This window comes from Lepidochelys kempii, chromosome 21, assembly GCF_965140265.1.
Source record: "Lepidochelys kempii isolate rLepKem1 chromosome 21, rLepKem1.hap2, whole genome shotgun sequence".
In the NCBI taxonomy this organism is placed as follows: domain Eukaryota; kingdom Metazoa; phylum Chordata; order Testudines; family Cheloniidae; genus Lepidochelys; species Lepidochelys kempii.
The window spans coordinates 7882812-7907543 of NC_133276.1; the positions used below are offsets into that span (position 1 = coordinate 7882812).

Consider the following 24732-nt stretch of genomic DNA (forward strand, 5'->3'; position numbering starts at 1 on the left):
ATCTGCCTGGGGAACAAATATTTCATAATGGGCCCTTCGATCTAGTAGAGGAAAGTACAACATGAGCCAGTGGCGGGAAATGGAAGCTAGACATGTTCAGACTGGAAATAAGGCATACATTTTTAACGGGGAGAGTAATTAACCACTGAAGCAATTTACAAAGAGTTGTGGTGGATTCTCCCTCGCCGGCAATTTTTAAATCAAGATTGGAGGTTTTTCTAAAAGTTCTGCTCTTGGTATTATTGTGGGGCAGGTCTCTGGCCTGTGTCCTGCAGGAGGTGAGACTAGATGACCACAATGGTCCCTGCTGGCCTTGGCATCTAGAAATCTGTGATTTCGGTTTTTTGACAACCCCCTCTCTCCCCAAATTGTCAACCGAAATGGAAAATTTTCATAGTGAACTTTTGTTTTGTGGAAAAGCCGTTTTCCATTTAAAAACAATATGACAGAAAATGTCTGAGCAGCTCTGCACTCAGCGGCACGTTATGGAAAGAAAGGACTCTGGCACGTGGGCGGCAGAGGGAACAAACAGACTCTCTGAAACTCATGCAGCGATGGGATAATCTAGCGCTTGTGTGTTGGGAAACAAGCCCTCCGTCAGGAGCAGGCGGTGCCTAGCTCTGTGTCACTGACTAGCTCACTTCGCCTGTGTAGCCCACTCCCACGCTGGCAAAGGTGTTGCGGTTTCAATATCGCTGTTGTCATCGGTTCTCATTACCTGCCTGATTTTGATAGACCTCTTCAGTGGCATGGCGTTACCACAGGCCTCGGCAGGCTGTGGAAACTGAACTCCGCTCTGACACCCTGCGGGGGTCCTTCCGGCTCAGGGCTGAGCCGCACAGGACAGGCCCCGCATGTCAGGGAGGCTCGCAGTATCCGCACTCTAGATAAATGACAGTTGCGGCGGCTGAATGCCCCTCGGCACCCCTTAGCTGTCCTCACAGTAGGAGTGAACTGCAGACGGCAGCCCAGGCAGGGCTTCACAGCGTCGTTGGCGCCTCTCATGCTGTAGTCATGTGTCTGTGGGCTTCTTTGTTTAGGCCACAGGGAAGGCTGACCACCCGGGGTCAGCTCAGCGCGGTGCCGGCTGGCCACCGATAACTCAGTGGAAATCCTGCTGGAGCGTCACTCACCACAGCAAGGGATCTTGTGGGGACAGGGCAGGCTTGTCTGCCACCCAGGGAAGGCTTATGTACGTGCCCAGGAAGCTGCTTTGCTCAGCCCGCGTCCGTTGCAGGGCACTGAGAAGCAGGGTCCAGGAAGGGGAATGAGGCTGGGTGTGTGTATTTTACCTGGGAGTCTGCATATGCTCTTCCTTTTCTTTCTCCCTCTCTTTATAGCCCTTCTCTCCTTCTCTTCTTCTCTCATCTCGGTGCACCCGCCTGCCTCATAGGACAGCACAGACGACACTGAGCTGCCACCAGGATGGGTTCTCCCCGCCCCCCCCACACCTATTCCACTTTCTTTGCTGCAACTCTTCATTCCAAGCTTCCCCCTGACCAGAGTTTGCAAGGCCTGAAATTCAGACCATGTCCCTGGACTGCTCCCACGTATCCCTGTTACCTTGGGCATATGGTCACTGCCATTGCCAGATTTCCCCTCCTCCACCTCTGGTTGCTTTTCAGGAGCTCTAAGAGGAGTATTTCCAAGATGTGACTTCACCGCTGTACTGGTGCGTCCAGAGGGAGACCTCTCCTAACCTCGTCCTCCCCGTCTGACGCAGGGTGTGAGATCATTTCAGTCACTGCTTTATATTTTTTGTTGGTTTTGTTTCCTGCTGACGTTTGGCCCCCTCTTCCCATTGCTGCTAATCGCTGGCTGGCTGGGTTTCTCTGGGCAGAGGGAGCGGTGCTGTGTTACTGCCTCCTATTCAGACGCTCCGAGCTTGGCACCCACAGAACGATGGCCGCTTTGTTTCCAATGCAGATGGCAGCCAGCCCCTTTTCTCAACGCAGTCTGTTCATGTTAAAGTGTGTGGCGCTCTGGTTGGCTAATGGGGAGCAGGCTCGGGAGCGGACCCCTCTCATTGAGAAGGGCATCCTGCACTGGACCGTTGGATCCCTTGAGCCTGATTCTCTTCTTAAATCATGAGTAACTCCACTGAAGTCAATGTAGTTACACCTACTGGAAGTGAAAGGAGAATTGGGCTTCTGTTCCTCCTAGAAACCCCATCAGCCTGAAAGACACTGTGACTCCATGATGCTGCCCTCTTCTCTTTCAGAGGGTGGGCCACATTTGCAGCAATGGAAAGCTGAGGTCCAGGTGCAAGACATGTGCATGCAATTAGCAAGATTGCACATGCAAGTGGCTCAGGTGCCTAATGCCCTACCTGCCTGTCGGCTCTGTTGCCTGATGTGTGTGTGGAATTGCATGTACATGTTTATGTGCGCGAGCCCGGAACAGGCCTTTGCCCTCTGAAGTGGAGCCGCTGGTATTTGATTTTACTGAATTACGCTGCAATGAGATTTTCAAGAAAATTTTTCCTCATGACCCTGAGGAGACCCAGGGAACAAAACATCAACCCTATGGGGTATGTAGCTGTGAGAAAGTGTCTTCCATACTACGGAACCATGGATTTGGAGATGGGGACCTGCTGGGCTTGCAATTGGGGAAACTGTAGGTGCTACATTCCCTCTATGCTGGGCTAATTAGCACCTCCAAAATGAAACTCATTGCTGTGGTGGTATACTGCGGGCCAATTTATAGGCAGCAGAAATGGGATGTAGTTAAAACTTGGATGATAGTGATGTAGAATGAAAACTCAGTATTGTTCCCAGGCTTCTGATGGGCACATTGCAATAAGAAGGCTGTCTGTCTGTCTGTCTCCAAAGTGGTCAGGGATTGGTCTCTTTTCAAATGACTTGCAGCGCTCTCTCACCCCATAATGAGCACCTCCACCTTCCAGTGGTTCCATCACCATGTCCTCGGAAAGGTGCTGGGGTGGTGTGGCAGGGACAGGGTGACACACAGGGGAATGCTCTCCCATCAGAACGTGCCCATCCCATGTTACCATCCAACTATCCAGGTCCCATTGGGTGGGGTGCGGAGTGACCATCCTGTGACTCACTGGCACACCCAGCCATGAAAGCGATGGTTAGCCATGAAAAGGGGCATAATATGTGCACGGATTTTATTCGCTGGAGTGACTCATCCAGAGGCTCAGAGCTTTCAGTGATATGGTTTCCTATAATCCATGACAAAATAGTGTAACAGGTCCTAATTGTCCATGTACTCTACACCTTCATGGAAGCAGTGGAGACAGAATTCAGATCTCCTGTTCCAAAAGTACAGGGCCCTACTGCTTTCGCAAAAGGAGAATCTCTGTTAGCTAGCAGCAGTGTAAGGTTTATGACACACAATTGCTGATTCCATCCAGTAGAAGTTGTGTGGGCACACACTCTCTCTCTCTCTCTCTCACTCACATTCACTCTCTCTCTCTCCCAGTTGTAATGTATTATCTGCTTCTCCCCGTGCCCCAGAAATCAGGATAAAGGGAAAAATATCCAACTCTCCCTTTTCAAACTGTACTAACCTACCCGCAAATGCTGTTCCTTGCAGAGCTGTGAGAGTGTGGATAAAGAGCAGCTCTATTTCATAGTAGTCTCTCTGTTAATGATCCTCTGCCTTTCCCCTTATGGAAATCAAGAGTTAGACTCCCTCGACTGGAGAGTGAAAATACTGACCTGGCCGTCAGCTCCAGGGATTAAAAAAGCCGGACGCCTGTGTCTCCCGAGGTTTGGTCTCACTCCATTCTGCTGTTTAACATCCATGTAGTTATTTATTTTGCTAAGAAGGGAAGAGGAGGTGAAATATCCTTCCTCTGAGCAATGTCGTGTTGGCCAGCAGAGACCTCAGCGGTCTGCACTTCTGAGACCAGAGTTCCAGGGCATCAGATCAGTTGGAGGAAAAGGGGAATCTGGCTCTGTGCTACAGAGTTCTGTGGTCACTGTGGTTTAGATGTTTTGGGCTGGGGCCAAGAAGGAGGAAGGTGGTTTGCATCTGACTTCCCCCCTGGCTCTTTCGCCTCCTTCTTTCACATCTGAACTTGGGAAAGTAACTTGTGTTTTCAAGGCTCTGCGATCCAAGGAGCACCTCGTGCAAACTGCTCAGCACACTTGGGAGCAGCCTGCATTAGCGACAGGCTTTGATTAGTCTTGGTTGACACAGAGCGCTGCAAGTGTGCTAGGTACATTCCAGCCAATACGGAGCCAACGAGCTGAGATCATTCAACCTGCCCTTAAAAAAAGTGGCACTGAGTACAACTGGGAACTGAGTGTCCAGATCCCACAGGTGGTTTTGAACAATTTCAGCCATGAGATTTCCCCCAGGCTGAAGGGTTGAGGTTAAGTCTAAAGTTACAGGACAGGATTCCCTGAGTGGCCATTGTGACTTGGTAGCAATGTACAGGGTGACGCAGGGGTAATTCAGGCCCACATTGTACATCGATTATAATGACTAATAGAAACCCTGCCAACCCAGAATCTCCTGTGGCCTTGTTACGTTTCCCTTCCATTGTAGCGGCTTTCTGTAACTGTGGGAGATCCGTGATTATCTAAGATGCTCAGGTAGCCTTCTACTCAGCCATTTCATCATTATTTGTATGGGGGGAGTGCGTGGGGGCCAAGTCTTCACTGCACAACAGGTGTGTTTTTACATCCAGGTAAAGGAGACCAGGGCTCTGGTAGTTTTTACCTCGATGTAGCTAGTTGAAGTCACCTCTATACCCTCCGTCTGGAGTTGGCCTCAGCTACCTTCGGTGAGGCAAAAACTATGTGCGCCTTGTCCCCACGGTAGGATTTTACATCGAGAGAACTCACAATGGAATAACGCACCGCCTGAGATCAGGGCCGCCTCATGCTGGGCACTGTGCAGAGTCATGGACCAATCCTGCCCCAAGGAGCTTGCAGTGGGGATGGAAATCCATTTGCAGTGGATAAGCAATAATACTTCTGTCTGAGTCAAAGTTATCAACCCCCAGTGTTTGAGGGTTAGAATGCATTAGGCCTCTCCTCCACTCAGCAATCCCTCCATCTAGAATCACCACTATGGTTTGTGGGATCAGTTAATCTGGACAGCACTTTAGGAGGCAAGGGGAAGTGAGTGCCATTAAGTAACCCTGAGATTCTGCTTAATTCCCTTACTGCCACGGGGCAGGTCAACGCTATAGGTTCCAAGACTACAGGGGCTTGATTTCCAGAAGTGCTGGGTACCTGGCTGTCCCCTTGTCTCTAATCAGAGTTGTGGTTAGTACTTCTCAAAGTCAGGCGCTATATAAACGCGAGATCCTTATTATAGCGAAGCCTTCGGTGAAGCAGCAGCCAGTGTGCTGGTACACTGACCCTGTCTTTGTTGCTCTCTCCTGCAGGTCACTGGTGGTGCAGTATGTCTTTGTTCCTAACCCCTGAGCCCAGCAGGAAGTAGCAGCTGGTCCCTGGCACTTGTTCCCCTGAGAGATGTCTGCGACCAGAGGCAATGGAGAGCACTGGAAGTCTTTGGAGTCAGTGGGGATCAGCCCGAAGGAGCTGGCTCTGGCTGAAGCCCTGCAGATGGAGTATGACGCTCTGTCCCGCCTGAGGCAGGACAAGGAGGAGAATCAGGCCAAGCAAAACACTGACCGCTCCCTCATTTCCTGGGATGACCCGGCTCTGGATTATAACAAACCCGCTGTCAGGAATGACTGCCACAGCATCAAATTAATGCGAGGTCTCTCTGGCTCGGATCCCACCCTCAACTACAACTCCCTCTCAGTTCAAGGGAGCTCGAGAGCTCCTGGGACCAACAACACTACCTCATCTGTCCTGCCACCTGAGCCGGAGAACCAGCCATGGCTGAAGGGCCCTCTTGCCAGTGACTACTTGTACATCTTTGATGGCTCAGGGGAACACTTCCTCAGCGAGCCACTCAACGGGACCACGGGCCAAGATGGGTCCCCCAAGAAGCTCTCCCCTCCCCCACTGCCCCCTCGCCTCTCCATCTGGAGCTCCTCTGAGGTGAATCACTCTTCCCTCAAAAGCTCCTCACTGTCCTACAAAGGGCCCCAGCCCAGAGACATCAACATGTTCTCCTCGGCCCACGAGCTGGCTGATGGAAAGCTGCTGGCCCGCAGGATTTCAGAGGAAGACCCCTATGGCGCCATGGACTACGACGGCATCAATGACGCCATCACCCGCCTCAACCTGAAGTCCACGTATGACACCGATCTTTCGAGAGAGGCCACCTGGGGCTGGAAGGAAGGCAGGAGCATCTTTGAGAAGGAGACCACTGGAAAGCCAGTGGCTCGGAGCAAGACCATGCCACCCCAAGTCCCTCCCAGGACCTACGTCTCTAAATTCGGCAACCGGAAGAACGTGGCGCCCAACAAGAACCGCAGGATCTCGGTGGATCCGGTAAGAGGCTTTTGGCTTTCTCCTTAGAGGCTTGGCTGAGACAAGCAGGTGTGAATCCCACCCCAATCCTAGGCTGCTCCTACCCATTCACAACTGCCCTTTCTAAACTTGACCTCTAGGATTCAACTGGGAGTGGGTTACACCTCCATTAGTGGCCTCACAGGGTTGTCTTCACTGCATTGTGCACCTGAGTCTGAGGTGAGATTTGATCGGGCTCCCTGTGCAGGGGTCAATGGGGGAAGAAGTTGCTGGCTTAGCAGGGCAGGGCTCATGGCATGCCTGTGAACTAGCACTGTGCACAGCTGAGGCCAGGCCTGCTGCTGGAGGATGGTCTGCTAGAATAGATAGCCAGGGAGCAGACGTAATGACAGCGAGGCAGCAAGAGCCAGGAAAGTGATGCATACCAGGGGAGCCAGGATGTGGCCTTGCACAGAGACAGCCTGACCTCCTCAGGCTTTTCTCTGCATGCAAATAATCTGTGTGTGTGTCTCTCTCTCTCTCCCCTCTCTTTGTCCCCTGACTACTGTAGGGAAACCAGCTTGACTCTGGCTCCCGGTGTCATTCTGTGTTGTCCAATGTGTTGTTTACGCATCTTTATTAAGTACGTCTGTGCACTGGCTCAGGCCCCTTTCCCTGGGGGCGTCAATAAGATCTCCTTCCTGAAAACACATTGCCCAAGAGGTGCTGGATCATGAGGCTGATCAGCCTCTTGTAGCAGCAGGGGAGAAGAAATGCAAATCCTGTGACAGCAGCTGGTTGTGATATTGCTATGAAATGATCCGCCCGGATGCTGGAGACCTCGTGCACATTCCCCTCTTCCCAAGCCTCAATTCCCTCTCTCCTTTCAGTTCAGGCAATGTCTGGGCCTCACTGTGCAGTTCTGGGTGTGGCCACAGCCACCAAGTGAATTTGTGGGACTAGGCAAGGCTTCTCAAACTCTTCCCTAGTGTGAACTGCAGCTAAACCAAGGGATGGTCTCATGATTCCTTCCCCTCCCATCACCCACTTCCCCTGCTATTCCCACTTGCATAACTTCCCTGGGGCAACTACAGCCATTGCTGGCATCAGAAAGCAATAGGGGGAAAGCGTTCCTGTACTTATGGCAGCTGGAAAGAAGGATGAGGAACTGGCACCTTGTGATCAGCTGGGTCTTTGCAGATCCTGAGCAAAGTGCTCCGCACGCCGCAGTTTGACAAGCACTGGTCTAGGGGAGAGTCTGGTCTGAGAGTCCTTTTCCCCCATCTGTACCTGCTCTTCCCCCCACCAGGTACACCACACCCGGTGGTGATAAACCTTTTGTCACAGAATGCCGGGATCCTTATTGTTGCAAAATTGCCATGGGGCCTTGATGGGCCATTGACCACCAGGGTTCAAAACCTTGATTTTAAGACTCAGCTGCAGGTCTCTAGCACCCAGACCTACAATGCCTTTTAAAATCTACCCAGGATCATTCGGGAATCCATCCCTATTGATTTGGGTTGCTACCCCAACAAACAAAGCTTCTGACCGGGGCACTTTGGCACTGCCCGTACATTGCTGCTGGTCAGTGGCCTGTTGTGACACAGGCCTCTAGGTCCTTCCTTGAACTGCGGCCCTGAAGATTACAACTGTTTGTGCTATTTATAAGGTCCGGGGGAAAGTCCAAGCTAAAAGTGGTGTCCAGCAAAAGCCTTCCCCAGCCAGGCAGGATCTGCATCTCCAGCCCTGACAGCTCTATCTGCTCTTCCCGGTAGTGAGGCTAACAGCTTGTGAAATGTCACAAGATCCTCAGGAAAGAGACTGGAGTCTCCTTGTAAGCAGCAGTGTGACTGCTTTCCTGCCAGGGGTGGAGGAGGGTACTAAAATATCCTTCAGATCCAACCTTGCTTTCTTCCCCTGCCATCCCCTTTAAAATATATATATTCCCGGGCCCTTCCCAGTGCTGTCCTAGCTGGATTCCTGCTGGAAAGGGGGCTGCAGCACATTCCTTCCCAAGACTCTGTGGCTGGGGATATCCCCTCCACACCCCAGCACAGGGTATCAGCAGGCAGCGGCTAATCAGGGAATGTGTGTGTGCGGGGGGGGGGGGGCGGGGGCGAGTGAGGATCCTTCTCAGATGTGATGCAGAGGACCATGCCTCCAGGACTCGAGGGATATAAATACAAGTGAAGTCGCCTTCCCTGTTAAATCTTGCAGGATCCCTCTCTCCTCAGTCAGTGAAAGATGCAGCTGGGGGCCGCTCGTGGGGGTTATGTAAGTCACTCTCTGTTTAATCAGAGCCAGACACTAATCATGAAAGAGTATTAAAATTGTCTTTAGCGGCGGTTGTGTTCTCTCCCTTTCTCTCCCTCTCTTTCGCTATTTGGCGGGTTAATTGCTCTGACAGCGAGCCCATTGTTTGCTCAGAAAGAGCAAGCGAGGCTCTGAGACCCGTGCACACACACGCACACACGGCGTGAGACTGAGCGTGGCGCTCGACAGGCTGCTGCATGCCCAGCTGGCATTCAGGAGGGAGGGAGAGAGAGATTTTAAACAGGTGGTAGGGGAATGGGGGCCCGTGCTGGAACTGATACCCCTTTGGGGGATGGTCCTCTTGGTTCATGGTTCGAAGCACCAGGAATTTTCTTCGTTAGCTTTTGATGTTTGGATGTGCTTTGTTTCTACGGAGAGGCCACGTAGTCCAGAGGGGAGGGCACCAGGCTATTTGTGGTCTCTTCCTGCCTCTGCCTTGCTGCATCACCCTGGGCAAATCGCTTTGCCTCGTTCCCCCATCTTGTCTATTTAGATTATAAGTTCTTGAAAGTAGGGACTGTCTCTTACTATGTGTATGTACAGCGCCTAGCGTAAAGGGGCTCTGATCTTAGTTGGGGCTGCTAGGCTTTACAATAGTACAAATACTAATATGGGACTGTGGAACAGTCACCACTAGGAAAGCGGGGGAAGCCTCATTGCTTGGCTCTTTTACAAGTAGACGAAAAGATCTGCTCTGGTTCAAAGGAATGATTTAGGGGCAGTTCTCTTGCCTGTGTTATACAGGAGGTCAGACTGGATGATCACAGTGGTCCTTTCTGGCCTTGGACTCTATGAATCTATGACTAGCCGTTGTGCTGAAAATGCTCGTGAGGAACTGTTCTCCACTGGTCAGATGGGACCTGTCAGAGCTTTTCTATCCCTAGTTGCTGTGACTCTGATTCTCTTCCCCTTCTCTGTCTTTGTATTAACACGACCGTGAAAATAATTGTGAAGCCACTTGTAGCATTCACTGTTCTGGTGCACAGGGTGGGATGAACTGCTTACTTCATAGGCTTATACCTGCAGTGTAAAGCCCAGCCCAAGGCTCTATGGCACTTGGGAGGCCATTGGTGGCTTTGTGCCAGGCAACTTGCCCTTTCCCAGCCGATTGGGCTGCTGGAGACTAAACTGCCCTGCAGCACAAGTGAGAGTAGCTTGAGAACTGTTCTAACTTATGCCAGCAGAGAGCATCTCCATCCGCTGGCCAGGAGTACTGGGGTGCCGGTCCTAGGCCAGCTGAAGATTCCCCTAAGGAAAGGCAGCTTTTAATCCCCTCTGTGCTGATCCAGTAACGCACAGGGGCATTTGTGAGGTCTGAGGATCTAGCCTCTTGTGTGTTAGCTACATAACTCCATGTAGTAGATGTTCTCTGTGTTCAGTAGTAATAACATTCTGCATTTCTCTAGCATCCTCCAGCTGATCATCTCCAAAGCCTGCGGGTGGGAGCATAGTCTTGTAGCAAAACTGAAAGACGGGCATTCCTGAGCTCCTGGGTTCCCCGCTCAGCTCGGCCACTGACTCACTGTGGGAGCTTGGCCAAGGCCTATAAGCCTAAATTTTGAAGTGCCCTCAGTTTTTGGGTGCCTAACATGAGCGAACTGGGGCCTGATTTTCAGAGGTGATGGACCTGCAATGAAGCCAGTGGGAGCAACGGGTACTTAGCACCTCTTCAATTCAGGCCAATGTGTCTCCAGCTGGGCACCCGAAACTGACAGGCACATTTGAAAATCCACCCTAAATGCTGTACCCAAATTACTGTCAGGAATAGATTCCAAGAGTCCTGACTCCATTTCTTGCTCCACTTTGCCCCTAGAATATATGTGAATGGGAGCACTTTTCAGTTCCCCTCCTCCCCTGGTCACTTTTGTTTCCACTGGAAAATTGGGGTGACCAGGGGGAAAAGGGATGAGTGCGGGAATACTTTTTTACTGGAAAAAACCCTAGAATTTCAAAGCAAATGAAAATTTCCTGCAGAAACTTTAATTTTGGTTGGAAAGCCATTTTTAAAAAAAATCATACCATGAAAACATTTCAACCCACTCTAATTACTGTACTCCTCCTTGGCATGCTGCATCTTACCTTGCTCCCTAGTCAAAGGAGAAATTCCTAGGAATTTCCATGAAATGCATTAGCCCCTCTCTTCAGTTTGTAACAGCGATGCTCAGAGAGGAACAGTCTCGGCAACAGTGGCGGTAACACCACACCAGCTTGTGTCTGGCTGGGAGATGAATTTCCCAGGCCTCTACCACTTTTGCCCACAATCCCTCTTGGGGCCAGCCAAGTTGTCCCACAATGCTCAGCGAAAGCAAGCCCAGAGTGACCAAGTGAGCTGTCATAGATTATCAGGGTTGGAAGAGACCTCAGGAGGTCATCTAGTCCAAACCCCTGCTCAAAGCAGGACCAATCCCCAATTTTTGCCCCAGATCCCAAATGGCCCCCTCAAGGATTAAACTCACAACCCTGGGTTTAGCAGGCCAATGCTCAAACCACTGAGCTATCCCTCCCCCATGAACCATGGGATGCGCACCCAGAAATCTTTGCGTCTCTCACAACTGGATCCAGCAAAAGGGAGAGGAACCATGTCTTTGTCACCCAACTTGAGGGTAGACTGCTGTGAAGACATAGCCTATGCATGTTACGGGGGTGGGGGGGGGGAAGGGAATAAGAAGCATCCCACAGTGACTTGGAAATGAGCTCAGCGGAGTGGGAAATTGGAGCCCTTCCACTCCACTGGCTGCTGTTTGCGTGAGCCTTGTTGCTACTATCTCTCTATCACTTGCTCTCTTTCCCTGTTAGGTTGCCTCCCGACCGCACTCCTTAGCTAATGGCTATGAGCTGTTTGAGGTCTCCGAGGAGAGGGATGAAGAGGTGGCTGCTTTCTGCCACATGCTAGATGTGTAAGTATCTGGGAGGGATAGAGACGTATTCAAGCCGTCTTTCTGGGGTCTCCATGAGTTAACCTGTCCTACAGCACAGGCCATAACTCAGAGGTCCATCAGTGCACGGGTGGCTGAAATGCCCTGGGGATTTAATTACTGTGGCTTAATTAATCGTGGGAGAAGGAAGACATGCTTTTTGTTGTCTCTGCTGTTTGTGCTGCGTGGTAGCCAAGCAGTGGCGCCGGGGAAGGGTCATTCCCGGGGTGCGAATGAAGAAACAACAAGCCCATTTGTGCTGGGCCCTGATTGGAATCCTTGGCACAATTCTGTGCAGAGCGGTGCAGTGGAGGTGGGTGGGGGTGGCGCCTAGTGGTGTTTGAAAGCTATAAAAGAGGCATTCGGGGAGACAGCATAAGGATGCCCCTTTCCGCTCTCTTCAACACTTTGGGGCTGGGAGAGCTTTATAGAGGGACAGCATGGGGAGATGGTAAATATCTTCTTAACATTCAGGGCTCTCCTCCCTAACAAAGGAGATTGACGCATGTGGGTGAGGGAAGGAGGGGGAAGCAAGAGGGGGAACTAAGACAATTTAGGACTCTCTTAGGTGGATGGTTTCCCGACATAAGGAGCTGAATGCACCAAGGCAAGCAAACAGAGGCCTGCTGTCTGGCTAGCTGCACTATCAGTTGGTTTCAAGTCAATATTAAGTATGATATCGGTGATCCCTGCTGGCCACCTGTGTAGCTTAGTCATTGCCAACCGGCAATTTCCCAGTGGTGTTGCAGCCTCAGTTCTGGAGTGGGAGGTGGCTTTGCAGATTAGTTCGGAGAGGGTGTTCCATGCATAAGGGGTGGCTTGCAAGGATGCACAATGGCTCATGGGAGAAATGAAAAACAGGTGATAGAGGCAGGTATCTCAGCTAGAGAGAGAGGATGGAATCCAAGACACACCCCTCCCAAGCTACAGGCCTGAACCGCTTGGAGGAAAGTGGTGCTGATGGTGACAGAGAAAGAGGGGAGTAGGAGGACTTAGCTGGCATGGGCCCGAGGAGATGGAGCTCATTTTGGGCCAGGTCAAGCTCAGGCTGGCCATGAGAAACCCGCGAGGAGACATCGAAGAGTCAGGCCGAGATGCAGGACTGCATGGAGGGAGGCGAGTTGGAGAGAGAGCGGTAGATGGTGGGAGTCACTGGTGTTGGCCCTGTGAGCCAGTGAGATCGCTTGGAGCTGGGTTGTAAAGGGAGGAGAAGAGGCCAGGAGAGAGTCCTCTGGTGCCTCTATGGAAAGGGGGAGAGAGGATTGGGAGAATCCACCACACAGTGAGGGATAAAGCCCTTTGTGGGATGGGGCAGGGATCTCTAACTCCTCTTCTGCCTGCAGCTTGAGATCCGGCTATAGCACCAAGGATTATTCCCTCACCGGCTTTGTCTGGAGCACGGTCAACCTCAGTTCTGAGCACCTGGGCCACGGCATCAGCCTGAAGGTGACCGTGGTGTGCGACAGTGTGCAGGAACCGCTCACTTTCACCTGTGACTGTAAGTCCCTGCTTGGGTGGTCAGTATGGTGCTATGCTGACCCCGTGTCCACCTGTGAACACGGTATCCTCGTGTGGCGAGAAACCCACACCTCCACCGGTCCCCACAGCAACGAGGGGGCTAAGATGGCTGCCATTAGCAGCTAAAGCAGTGGTGTCTTCTGCCTCGTCCTACAAATTCATCTTCCAGCTCCTATGGGACAGACATGATCCTGGTGACAGTGGCTCCTCTCCCAGAGGAGAGAGTGTCTGTGTCGCTCCCATGGGCAGATATGTGCTAGAGATGGGGCCCCCACATCTAAACCCTGGGTTCTGAATTTCTCAAAACCCTGTGATGGACAGCACCAAATGCTGAGTCCAAGAAGGCCAGAGGGGGGTTAAGATCCAGGTGCAGATGTCTCAGCTCGTTTTTACTCTCCATCACTGCATGTGCACCAAGGTCTTTGGTCCTCTTTTGGATGTGGTTGCTTGGATACGACTAAGGCAGATAAGCCTTCAATTACAGGGCTGATCCGAAGCCCATTGAAGTTAACAGGAGTGTCTCCACTGACTTGGATGGGCTGCTTGTGGCCCAATCAGCACGCAGCTGCGGCCCATGTGACACCTTCAGGGCCATACGAGTATTATATATATTGTGTGGATGTGGCCCACATAACACACAGAGAGCTGCATATGCAGTTCACAATGGTAAATAGGTTGAGAACCACTGCCCTAGGCGGTGGCTCGCCGCATGGGTTAGACGCTGCCTGGTGTCTTGCCAGGCAGGAACGGGGCACTGTGGAGGCAGCGTGCACTTCCTCGCGTGACTCCACCTCCAGCCAGGCGCAGAGAGGGATTGTGGGGAGCAGAGTCTCGGTCACTGATCAGAGAGAAGCGGGTGGGATGGGGAGCCCCAGAGAATCGTGGCCTGAGGCTCTCACCCTGCTGGGTTTGTTCCCTCCCCACCCCCACAGGCTCCTCCACGGTGGACCTGCTCATCTACCAGACGCTGTGCTACACGTACGACGAGCTGCTCGGCATTGATGTGGACGACTTCGTGCTCAAGCTCTGTGGCCTGGAAGAGTTCTTGCAAAAGTGAGTGAGCAAGCGGTGGCCAGCCGGCCGCACATAGGGACCTCAGCGAGCCTGCCCTGGTGCAACCAGAACACTCCCTGGTGTCCGGGGGAGCGGTGGGTGGTGGAGAGCTGTCGAATCCTTGCTGTGCTAGGGGCAGGGAAAGGGGAGCGAGCCTCCAAACATCTTCCTCTGTCCCCTCTTTCGTTTGTCCTTCCTTTCATGCTCCTTTGCATGTTCACATGACAAGCCCTGTGGTTGCTCTTGGGCCCAGCCCCTCCCACTTTCCCTGGGGCAGCGCGTCACCTGAACGGGTCGGGGCTGTGCGACAGCTGGTTTATCAGAACACAAGTCAGGAGTCCCCTGGATTATTCCGTTTCCTGCCTCCCGACATCACTGGGGACTCTCCTGCCAAGAAAGGCAAGAGCCTTATCCTCCTGCTGCAGGATATAAGTAACTCCCCTTGACCCCATGCGCTGGGGAGCTCATGTTTGGAGAATATGAGAGTGGCCAAGAAAAGCTCTTGAAATACTTATAAAAATCCTGATGATACTCCGCAAAGTGGCTGGGGCAGGCAATCAAGTTGAGAGCTTAATTTTTGGTATTTATTTTTAAGTGGCTGGCAAAGGGCTGCCAGCTGGAGCCAGCTGAACAGGGTACAAAGAAATTTGGAAGGGGAAGGGGATTTTGAAAAAGGCTTGGTTTTGCCAAATTTTCCTGCTGACAATGTTTTGCTTTTATGATGAAAACCCCCAAATGTGCTGGTGCTTCCTCCCAGTTAGGAAGCTGAAAAATGTCAAACAAAATGCAACTTTTTGTTTAAAGAAGAAGAATCCTTGGAGGGGAAATTTTAATGGAATATGTTTGCCCAGCTGTGGTGCGAGCCTGTTTAACCTTTATGGAAGGCCTGGGACACCTGAAACGACCCCAAAGCTTCCCTCTTCATTAGAGATGAAGGCCCACAAAAAAATAGAGGCCAGCAAAACATATGGACAAATAAAGTGTAGGGGTGGGTCTGAGGTAAAACGAAAGGGGGAACCAGTGGGGACTGAGGAACAAAGAGATTGTAAGTTCTTTGGGCAGGGACCGTCTCTGTTCTGTATTTTTACAGCACCTAGCACAATGGGGCCTGGCCCATGACTGGGTTTCCTAGGTGCTACAGCAACACAGGTAATAAATAATCCTGTGGGGAAAGGTGCCACGGTGACTGACATCCTCTGCGTAGCCACAGGACAAGTGTGAATGCAAGATTTCCCATGCTGCCCTGTGACGTGTCTCACCTGGTGGGACCACGTCTAGGAGGGAAGAGATTTCGTTCAGTCTCCATGGCCCATTCTGTCCTTCTTGGGGTAGCTAGTTAGTTCTAGTGGCTAGTTTTTGTGATGTGGACACGTATCCTTTGGGAACTAGACTGAGACCCACCTTCTTGATTTCGCATGGGCCACCAAACAGCCTGCAGGTACCAGCCTGAGCTGGTAGTGAAAGCCTCCTTGCCCCTGAGCCATCTGCAGTCCCCCACTTTGGCTTTTTCCTTTGCTAACTCTCATTTTGCAAAACAAGGATGCTCAGGGGGACACTGGAGCACTGGCTGGCCAGTGACTGAGGTCACCCCTCTTGTCATTCATAACCATTAAGTGTCAGTCTCTCCATGACGGAGTTACTCATAGTTGGTGGGACTTTAAAGGTGGCTTTAGTTTTGCTTCTTCAGAGCTTGTGGCCTAGTAATGATTCCGGAGAATGCGAGCTGGCAAGTGAAACCCCCTATTATCCTGGCTGGGCTGTCAGTGAACAGACTTTTAAACCACATGGAGTCCTCAGCAGAGGATGGCTTGGAGCGTGCAGGAGACCAGATCCAAGGGAATAAACCACCCAGACCAGTTTGCTGTCCAGCATGGAAAGCAATAAAAGCTTTCTAGTCTCAGGGCTATTTCCTGTTCCTCTGCAGCCCTGGCAGGCTGTACCGTAGCTTTAACCACAGACTGGCTTTCTCTGCAGTAATGGAGGGATGAGTCTGTATGTAAATGGCTTTGAGAGCAAAGTCTCAGGTTTGGCATTACTAGACTCCCTGAAACCACAGGTTTTAGCCCCAGCAAGGGCTGCTCAGCCTTTTAGCCTTCCCAGGTAGAAGGGTTGAGTACTACTGAGGTCCTTGACTGCTGCACATGGGCATTAAAGATCGCCTGGTGCTTTTTGTAATTGCAGCTGTTTGCCCTGATACAAACTTCCCCTCCCTGCTTTTTGACATTGCCTCCACCCCAGAGGTTGCTGCATTTCATGGGTGGAGGAAGTTTTTTTCTGTAGATAAGCTACCTGTAAAGCTCCTTAGGATGAAAGGCGTTCTCTGGGTGCAAAATCATATTGATGTAACATACATGGCCGTATGGGCAAATAAAGTATCTCCTGGTAATTACATACAATAAACCAGAACAAGCTGCCCTAAGGATCTGACTCTGCTTCAACAAAGTCATTGGAAGCTTTGCTATTGACTTGACTGGCCACAGAATTAGGCCCTAAAGGGGCAGTGGAGAAGTCTCCTTGTGCAGGGGCATCTCCTGGTTGGCTCCATTCCAGCCATTCCCTGCCCTCTGCAGAAAGGGTGTGATTAGGATTGGGCACAGGGTGAGGCCGTCCTCCTTGTGCACCAGCAAATCTTGCCCGGCTGGCAGAATGGCCCTAGTTGCTCCAGCCCTTTAAAGCAGCCCTTTGTCTTAGAATCACCTTTGCCCTGTTTTCCATCAGCCCCGAGCTCCTGCGTGGCTGAGGAATCAGCCCAATATCTATGATTGTGTGTGTGTGTGTGTGTGTATTTTAGAAAGGGCCGTGTGCAAACCATATATATTAAATAGCCATATTTACCAAAGCAAATAGAAATATGACCTATATAGAAAAACTCTTCGGATGATTGCCATTGCAACTGCAGTGGATTGCTGGAAATGCCTCTCTCCAGGCAGAGTGTGGCCAGCCTTGAGGGGAAAACTCTGCCAGTTGAGAACTGACAAGATCATTCCAGCCTCGGAGCTAAGGGACCAAGACAAGCTGCAAATTCCCCTCATTAGCTGCTGGGCTTTTTCTACTGATGCTGTCAGCGTCAGCAGAAAAATTGTCTTCCTTTGTGTATAATGAGCCTTAACCAGAAGCAGCCTCCCTCTGAAAAAGTAATTTACATCAGATGCGGGAATGATGCTCCCGACTTGTCATCTGCAGGCTCCTCTGGGGCTTTTTTTTTTTCTTAAAAGAATCTGGTGTACTGTTACAAAAAGAGAAGACAGCTTTTCTCTCATCCTTGCATCCAAAGCACAAACTGATTGCAGAGGGTGGCAGAGAAAGGCAATGTTGAAAACTTTTGCACAGGCACAAGAGGGTGTCTGATGTCAGGTTTGCTTCAGGGAGGGAGGAAGGCTGGTCTTGTGGTTAAGGCACTGAGCTGGAACTTAGGAGAGTGGGATTCCAATCCTGGCTCTGCCACAGACTCACTCCCTGTGTAACCTTGGGCAAGTCACTTCATCCCTTTCTGTGCTTCAGTTCCCTATCTATAAAAGAGGTTGTAATATTTTCTTTCTCCTATCCATTGTCTGTTTAGATTGTGACCTCTTCAAGACAGGGGCTGTATCTTATGTGTATTTACAGCACCTAGCACCGTGGGGAGCCGATCTCGGCCCAGGCATGTTGGGGCTAGAGTAATACAAATAAGTCCTTTTTTCCAGCTATCTAATCGACATGCCCGGCTCATCACTGCGAGTCTTTGCACACATTTGGCAACAACACGGCTCGTCTTTGCTATGGGCTGTGTCCCCTCTTGGCAGGGAACAGCAGTCTTGGGGATAGAGCAAAGATATTCCCCATCTTCCCCCGCACACACACACACACTGAAAGGTCCATAATGAGCTGGGGTGGGAATGCTGTGGTCTATCTCACTGGTCTCCTGGAAAGACCTTGGAGGAAGGCCCATGAACAAAGCCACATTGTTTCTGATCCCCCGCCCCCCCTTCTCTAAAATGCAGTAGACATCAGGAGTGCTCAAAGCCTCCCCTAGCTGTTTTGGCCAAACAGGCTGCTCAGCAATCAGAAAACATCCTACACTGACACGTCAGTTTCTGGAATCTCTGGGCTCGATTCTTCTCTCACTCACGCCCAGTGCAAAGCAGGAGCAAGTCCACTAAAGTCAGTGGAGATGTACTGGTGTAGACAAAAGGGACATAGAGCCTGCAGTGTTCAGTGGGGGGGAAGGGTGCCTAGCTGAAGACTGAAGTCCCTTCTTCAGAAGATATAACATAAGCTTCCCCTGCTCTGTTGTCGCCAACGTCCTTTGCCCCTGATCCGGAGAGATGAGAGGGGAACTCCTTCTCCACAGCCTGTTCAAACTTTGCCACTTTCAATAGTGGCTTGTGTGAAGGAGGCACCAGGCTGACTGAGACTCAGCAAACTCACTTCACTCCCGTCAGCACTCACCGGTGCTCAGTTGGAGTCAGTGATACTGAACTGAAAGACCCCATAACCATTAGCCCCTTCACTATGCTAGATATGGGCTGTGCTTAAATCCATACCTAGTTACCATGCCGGATGCCCCAAAAATGCCTAGATTAGATGGCAGATTTCTCGTCAGGCCGCTGCAAACATGCAGAGCCTGTGACTATTTCTGGTCCTACGCTACTACGTAACTATCTATCTAAAGTTCTTTTATGAGCCCCATTAGTATAGCATCTGAGCACTTCATAATCTTCAGTGTATTTGTCCTGCCCCTGTGAGGTAGGGCAGGGTTATCATGCCTTTTCTATAGGTGGGGAACGGAGGCACAAAGAGGCTAAGTGACTTGCCCAAAGTCACATAGGGAATCAGTGGCAGAGCTTGGTATTGACCCATCATCTATAGAGTCCCAGGGTCATGCCCGAACCACTGGACCGCCCTTCCTTCCTAACTAGTTTCTATTTTTTTTTTATCATCAACAACCTGTTGTTGAAATAATAACACACAAACCAGAACCCAGTGTGCTACCAATGTGCTAGCTCCCCTGATGGGTCTGCAGTTAATTAACAAGCTGGTCACAAAACCACACACACACACATACCAGTTACCAGGGTGTCCAGGCCCCTACAACGAGGCAGCACTAAGTATTATCTAGCCCATGCCTGACAGGTGTTTGTCTAACCTCCTCTTAAAAACCTCCAAGGACAGAGATTCCACAGCCTCCCTAGGCAATCTATCTGTTCCAGTGTTTAACTACCCTGACTGTTAGGAAGTTTTTTTGATGGTCTAACCTAAATCTCCTTTGCTGCAATTTAAGCCCATCACTTGTTATCCAGTCCTCAGTGGATTGTTCTCAGTAAGGAGAACAATTTATCACCCTCCTCTTTATAACAACCTTTTACGTACTTGAAGACTGCTATCATGTCCCCCCCTCAATCTTCTCTTCTCCCGACTCATCAAATTCAATTTTTTCAGTCTTTCCTCATAAATCATGTTTTCTAGACCTTTAATCATTTTGTTGCTCACCTCTTGACTTTGTCCAATTTGTTCACATCTTTTCCAAAGTGTGGTGCCCAGAACGGGACACAGCACTCCAGTGGAGGCCTTATGAGGACTGAGCAGAGAGGAAGAATTACTTCTCGTGTCTTGCTTACAACACTCCTGCTAATACAGCCCAGAATGACATTCACTTTTTCTGCAATAGCGTTACACTGTTGACTCATATTTAGTTTTTGATCCACAATCACCCCACATCCTTTTCTGCAGTACTCTTTATTAGTACTCTTCTGGATTCTTCATTTGCCATTTCCCATTTTGTATTTGTGCAATTGATTATTCCTTCATAAGCGGAGTACTTTGCATTTGTCCTTGTTGATTTTCATCCTGTTTATTTCAGATCATTCCTCGAGTTTAGACCTTTTTGTCAAGACCTTTTTGAATTCTAATTCAGTCCTCAAAAGCATTTGCAACCCCTCCCAGCTTGGTATAGCCCACAAACTTGATAAGTGTACTCTCTATGCCATTATCCAAATCATTGATGCTAGAACCAGACCTAGCACAGATATGTCCTTCCAGCTTGCCTGTGAACCATTGACAACTGCTCTCTGAGTATGGTTTTCCAGCCAGTTGGAACCTTACAATAGTTTCATCTAGGTTGTATTTCCCTAGTTTGTTTATGAGAAAGTCATGTGAGACAGTATCAAAATACTTACTAAAATTGAGATATATCACATGTACTGCTTCTCTCCTATCCACAAGACTTGTTACCCCGTTAAAGAAGGAAATTAGGTTGGTTTGACATGATTTGTTCTTGACAAATCCATATTGACTTACTTATCACCATATTATCTTTTAGGTGCTTACAAATTGGTTGTTTGATTATTTGCTCCATTATCTTTCTGGGCAGCAAAGTTAAGCTGACTGGTCTATAGTTCCCTGGCTTGTCCTTATTCTCCTTTTTATAGCTAGGTAGCATATTTGCCCTTTTCAGGTCCTCTGGGATCTCTCCTGTCCACCACGAGTTCTCAGAGATAATCTCTTATGGCTCCAAGATCTCTTTAGCCAGTTCCTTAAGTATTCTAGGATGTATTTCACAAGGCCCTGCTGACTTGAAGATATCTAACTTGTCTAAGTAATTCTTAACTTGTTCTTTCCCGATTTTAGACTCAGATCCTACCCCACTTACACTGATGTTAGTTATCTGATCTCCGCTAACCTTTTTGGTGAAAACAGAATCAACCAATGATCTATTGTTGTAGACAGAGTGCAGGCAAGAGGTGTGTTGGAAGTGCTGAGGATGTGGAGAAAATCAGAGAACCTGAATTAAAAATCCTCTTACTAGGACCAGAGTCTGGGCACTTCTGCCCCAGCGACCCCACTCGCAACCCCCCTCCAGGGGGTTGTGATATCACTGTGCACTTTGTCTCACCACCTCAAAGTCCCTCCTCTTCCCCACTCCTGATCTTGCCTGGTTATGTTATGGCAGTTGTACCAGCTGTGTGTGGGGTGCAGGTCAGGATGCAGGCTGTGCTGAGATAAGAACCAGCCATTCCTGCTGGAGCAGCCTGGGAGAGGCAGGGCTTCCTGCTGCAGTTTCCCCCCACTCCTGCATTGTTCCCTCTGTCAGAGGAGTTTGAGGCAAGGGCCCGGCCCAGCTCGGTCTCTGGTTCCCATTCATTTTAATAGGAACTGGGCATCCGTGTTCCCTGGGCATCTCTGAAAGCCTCAGCGTAAAGCTTTGAAAGGAGCTGAGACACCATCCTCCTGCTCCCATCCCATCTGTAGCTCTGTTCCCTGTTCTCTGAGTGCCATATTTTCACCTCCCAGCATGCTGTCCCCAGCCCCCCCTTGATCTGTACCTGCACTGCCCCCATGTGCTCCCATCTCTCCTACTCCACATTCCTTCCTACACCCTGCTATTTCCAGGCCATCCTGTCCGTGAGCTTGCAGGTGTTTTAACTCTGTCTCCCCTTCCCTGGGCACCTGGCACTCTGCTTTCGGGGGGCACCAGTGAAAGCCGTGCTAAGCGATCCTCTGCTGCAGCTGACAGAGAGAGATTCTGTATCGCAAGCTGCCGCCAGAGCACTTCAGCTCCTGTCGCTTCCAGATAAGGCCCTACAGCCAGGCCAGGCTGGAGCCAGAGTTTGGTTCTACCTGAGTTTGGTCTTTACTGAGTTTGTACGTGACAGTCGCCACTTGGGCTTTCCGTCTTGTAGGGCTTTGCCCAGCCCCCACGGTAAGTTAGTGCAAGCTCCGGGCTGCTCTTATTTATGCTATGCATCCCTTGGCTGCCCATGTGTAACCAAGAATGAGGCCAAGACACCCTGGTAGCCAGGTTCTTCTTCACCCCTGCTGCATCCCCATGGTGTATATTAACTGGGGAATCTCCCCTTTTCACCCTCTCAGCACGGCACTCTTGAGTGATGGCCCATTTTTCGGTGGGTGAGGAGCTGAGAGGGCAAGTGCCTCAATAACAACTTTCTAGAACTTACTAACTAATCCCCATAACATCTGGTTTAAAGTGGTGGGGGAGGGTACTGAGGCACTGGGTGTGTGTGGAGGGGGGTGGAGTGACTTGCCCAGGTTTAGCCAGCCAGGCATTGGCAGAGCTAGAGTTAAAACCCAGCCCCTCCTGCTCCCCAGTGCTATGCTCCATCTGCTAGAGGCCCGGAAGATCCTTATCAAAGCGGAGGTCTTGAATTTCCAGGCCTTTCCCTTCTGAAGCCTGTGCCACAGGTTGGAGTGGGGCCTCGGATCACAGCTGTCTTTTTTCTGTTCATCCTTCCAGCAAACACGCCCTGGGCAGCCACGAATACATCCAGCACTGCAGGAAGTTTGACATTGACATCCGGCTGCAGCTGATGAAGAGGAAGGCAGTGCGCAGTGACCTTGCCAGGACGGTGAGCAGCTGCTCTCGAGGGGGAACTGAGAACGCACTGAACTGATGCATGCTGTTGCCACTGCTTGTTGCATTGATCTCCACTGCTGTCAGGGCAGGGGTGGGGAGGGTCACCAGCTATCCCCGGGTTGCTGATTTGAGGGGACAAGGCTATGACTGTGACGCCCTGCGAATTGCTGCCTCGCCAGTTCCCTTCCAGCAGGTTCAGTTCTGCGGCTGCTTGCCACCTCGACCCCTGCCCACCACCAGCTAAAAGTTCCCTACTCCCTGCCTTTCCCACTGCAACCAGGGCTTCCTTTGGGACAGCTTCTAAGCTCCAGCAATTCATCCTTGAATCCTTCCCAAATGCAGAGAGATTTGCTAGGCATGGCTCTACAGAGGAAACCATGAATGTAAGAGATGGAAAAGACCCATTCGATACATCTAGTCTATCCCTTGCCAAGTGTGAGATTCTTCCTTGCATCAGGCCCCTGCTAGTTCTAAATGTACCAAGCAACAGGGCTCTGGGGGTAATACTCCACAGCCCTGCAGATCTTGATGTCAGGAAATGTTCCCCGATTATTGTCAGCATAGGTTGTCCCTTATGTTAATTTAATCACAACACTCTTGGCTAGAACCCATTGGCCCTCCTCAGTGATCCCACCGAACCCAAGAGCCCCTACACGCGTCTCAACGGACATGGAGCTCGCGGCTGAGATCTTCAAAGATACTTACTTTTCAGTGGGAAGTTGGTATCTCAAATGACTTCAGTGACTTTGCAGATGTCAGCCAGAGTCTTTCAAGTATCAGCAGAGAGTGCTACTAGGTACAGCCAGCATCCCTGACCAGGAGGGGTTAACGCTAGCAGATCAGATGCACCTAACAGGTCTCTTGCTCCTACAGGTGAACGATGACCAGAGCCCTTCCACGCTCAACCACTACATTCACCTGCAGGAGAGGCCAATCAAGCAGACCATCAGCAGGTAAAGAGGAGGGGAGAGGTGGTGCTGTGAGGTGTACAGCTCCCATTGGGGGTGTGGAGGGGTGTGGATGCGGGGGTGCTGAGCAGGAGGGTGGAGGGAAATAAGTGGATCCAGGCAGCAAGGCACTTGCACTTTTTTTTTTTTTTTTTGCAAACATTTGCATGCCGTTTGCGTGAGAGGGATGGGCTGTCCGGTGAGAAATGGTGCAGAGGCACCTCCATCGCTCTCACCTATCTCCTCCAATCCAGGCAGGCCCTGAGTCTCCTCTTCGACACCTTCCACAATGAGGTTGACACCTTCCTAGCAGCCGAGGTGAGTGTGGCTTGCCTGGGACAGGATGGGCCCTGTACTTGGACCCACGCCGGTACAGAGTGCAGCAATTTAACAGTTGGGGGTGAGGGGCATGACTGGGCTTGTCTATACACAGAAGTTGCTCCAGTTTAACTTAAATCAGCTGTATAAACAATTTTAGCAGAGCCAGTGCAAACCCCAGTGTGGACAAGCTTATTAGATTCCACCTGGCGTATAGCAGTTTTGCTTGCACTTGTAAACTGGGCCTTGTCTACGTGAGAAAGTTGCACCTGCTTAATTTAAATGGGTTTTTAATCTGATTTCATTGAATCCGTGCACACGGCTGTGTGGACACACATTTCTGCTTAATGGGGTTTATTGTAGTTAAGCTAAAGCAAAACAAACCACTCTTAAACTGATCTAAGCTCAGGTCCATGCTTGGAAGACTTTGCTGGTATAGCTACGTCAGTATAATATACCGGCAAAGCGCTCCTAGGCCATGTCTGCACTCTAGTTACTCATAGCTACAGCCATAGCTGTGCCAGCATAACCCTACTCTGTGACACTGCCGACAGGAGTTTTTCCGTCACTGTAGGAACTCCACCTCCCTGAACGATGGTAGTTAGGTTGACACAAGCGTTCTTCTGTCAGCATAGCTGTGTCCCCCTGACCCATATAGTTATGTTGACCTATATTTTAAGTGTAGACCAGGCCCCAGTGTGGATAGAGCTTATACCAGCAAAATTGCACAGCTGTGTCAGTCACGGACCACATCTTCTCCCACCCCTGACCAACATAGTGGTGCCAGGAAAAGTTTGTAGAGTAGATCTGGTTTCAGAGTATCCACACACACAGTTGCAACAGCTTAACTAAATCAGTTTAAAACCACACCATTAGTTAATCCAGCGCAATTTGTGTGTGAAGACCAGAGTTGAGAGTGTGATTGGACTCCACAATGCCAGTCTTAGTGCTTCTAGCAATACTTTGCCACTCCA

The 24732-nt window shown here is 50.5% G+C and overlaps 1 protein-coding gene across 3 annotated transcripts in view; it reads left to right on the top strand.

Annotated features, from left to right (window-relative positions):
- PIK3C2B (phosphatidylinositol-4-phosphate 3-kinase catalytic subunit type 2 beta) overlaps nt 1-24732 on the top strand; it is a 78469-nt gene that overhangs the window by 22156 nt on the left and 31581 nt on the right. For 2 of the 3 annotated variants that reach the window (XM_073319542.1, XM_073319541.1), the window contains 7 exons: nt 5366-6386; nt 11454-11554; nt 12916-13070; nt 14023-14143; nt 22374-22485; nt 23367-23446; nt 23695-23758. In XM_073319542.1, coding sequence (XP_073175643.1) covers nt 5454-6386; nt 11454-11554; nt 12916-13070; nt 14023-14143; nt 22374-22485; nt 23367-23446; nt 23695-23758 — 1566 coding nt within the window. In that variant the 5' untranslated portion in view covers nt 5366-5453. Of the gene's footprint in view, nt 1-5365; nt 6387-11453; nt 11555-12140; nt 12244-12915; nt 13071-14022; nt 14144-22373; nt 22486-23366; nt 23447-23694; nt 23759-24732 lie in introns of those variants that run through there. The other variant, XM_073319543.1, reaches the window with a different exon arrangement.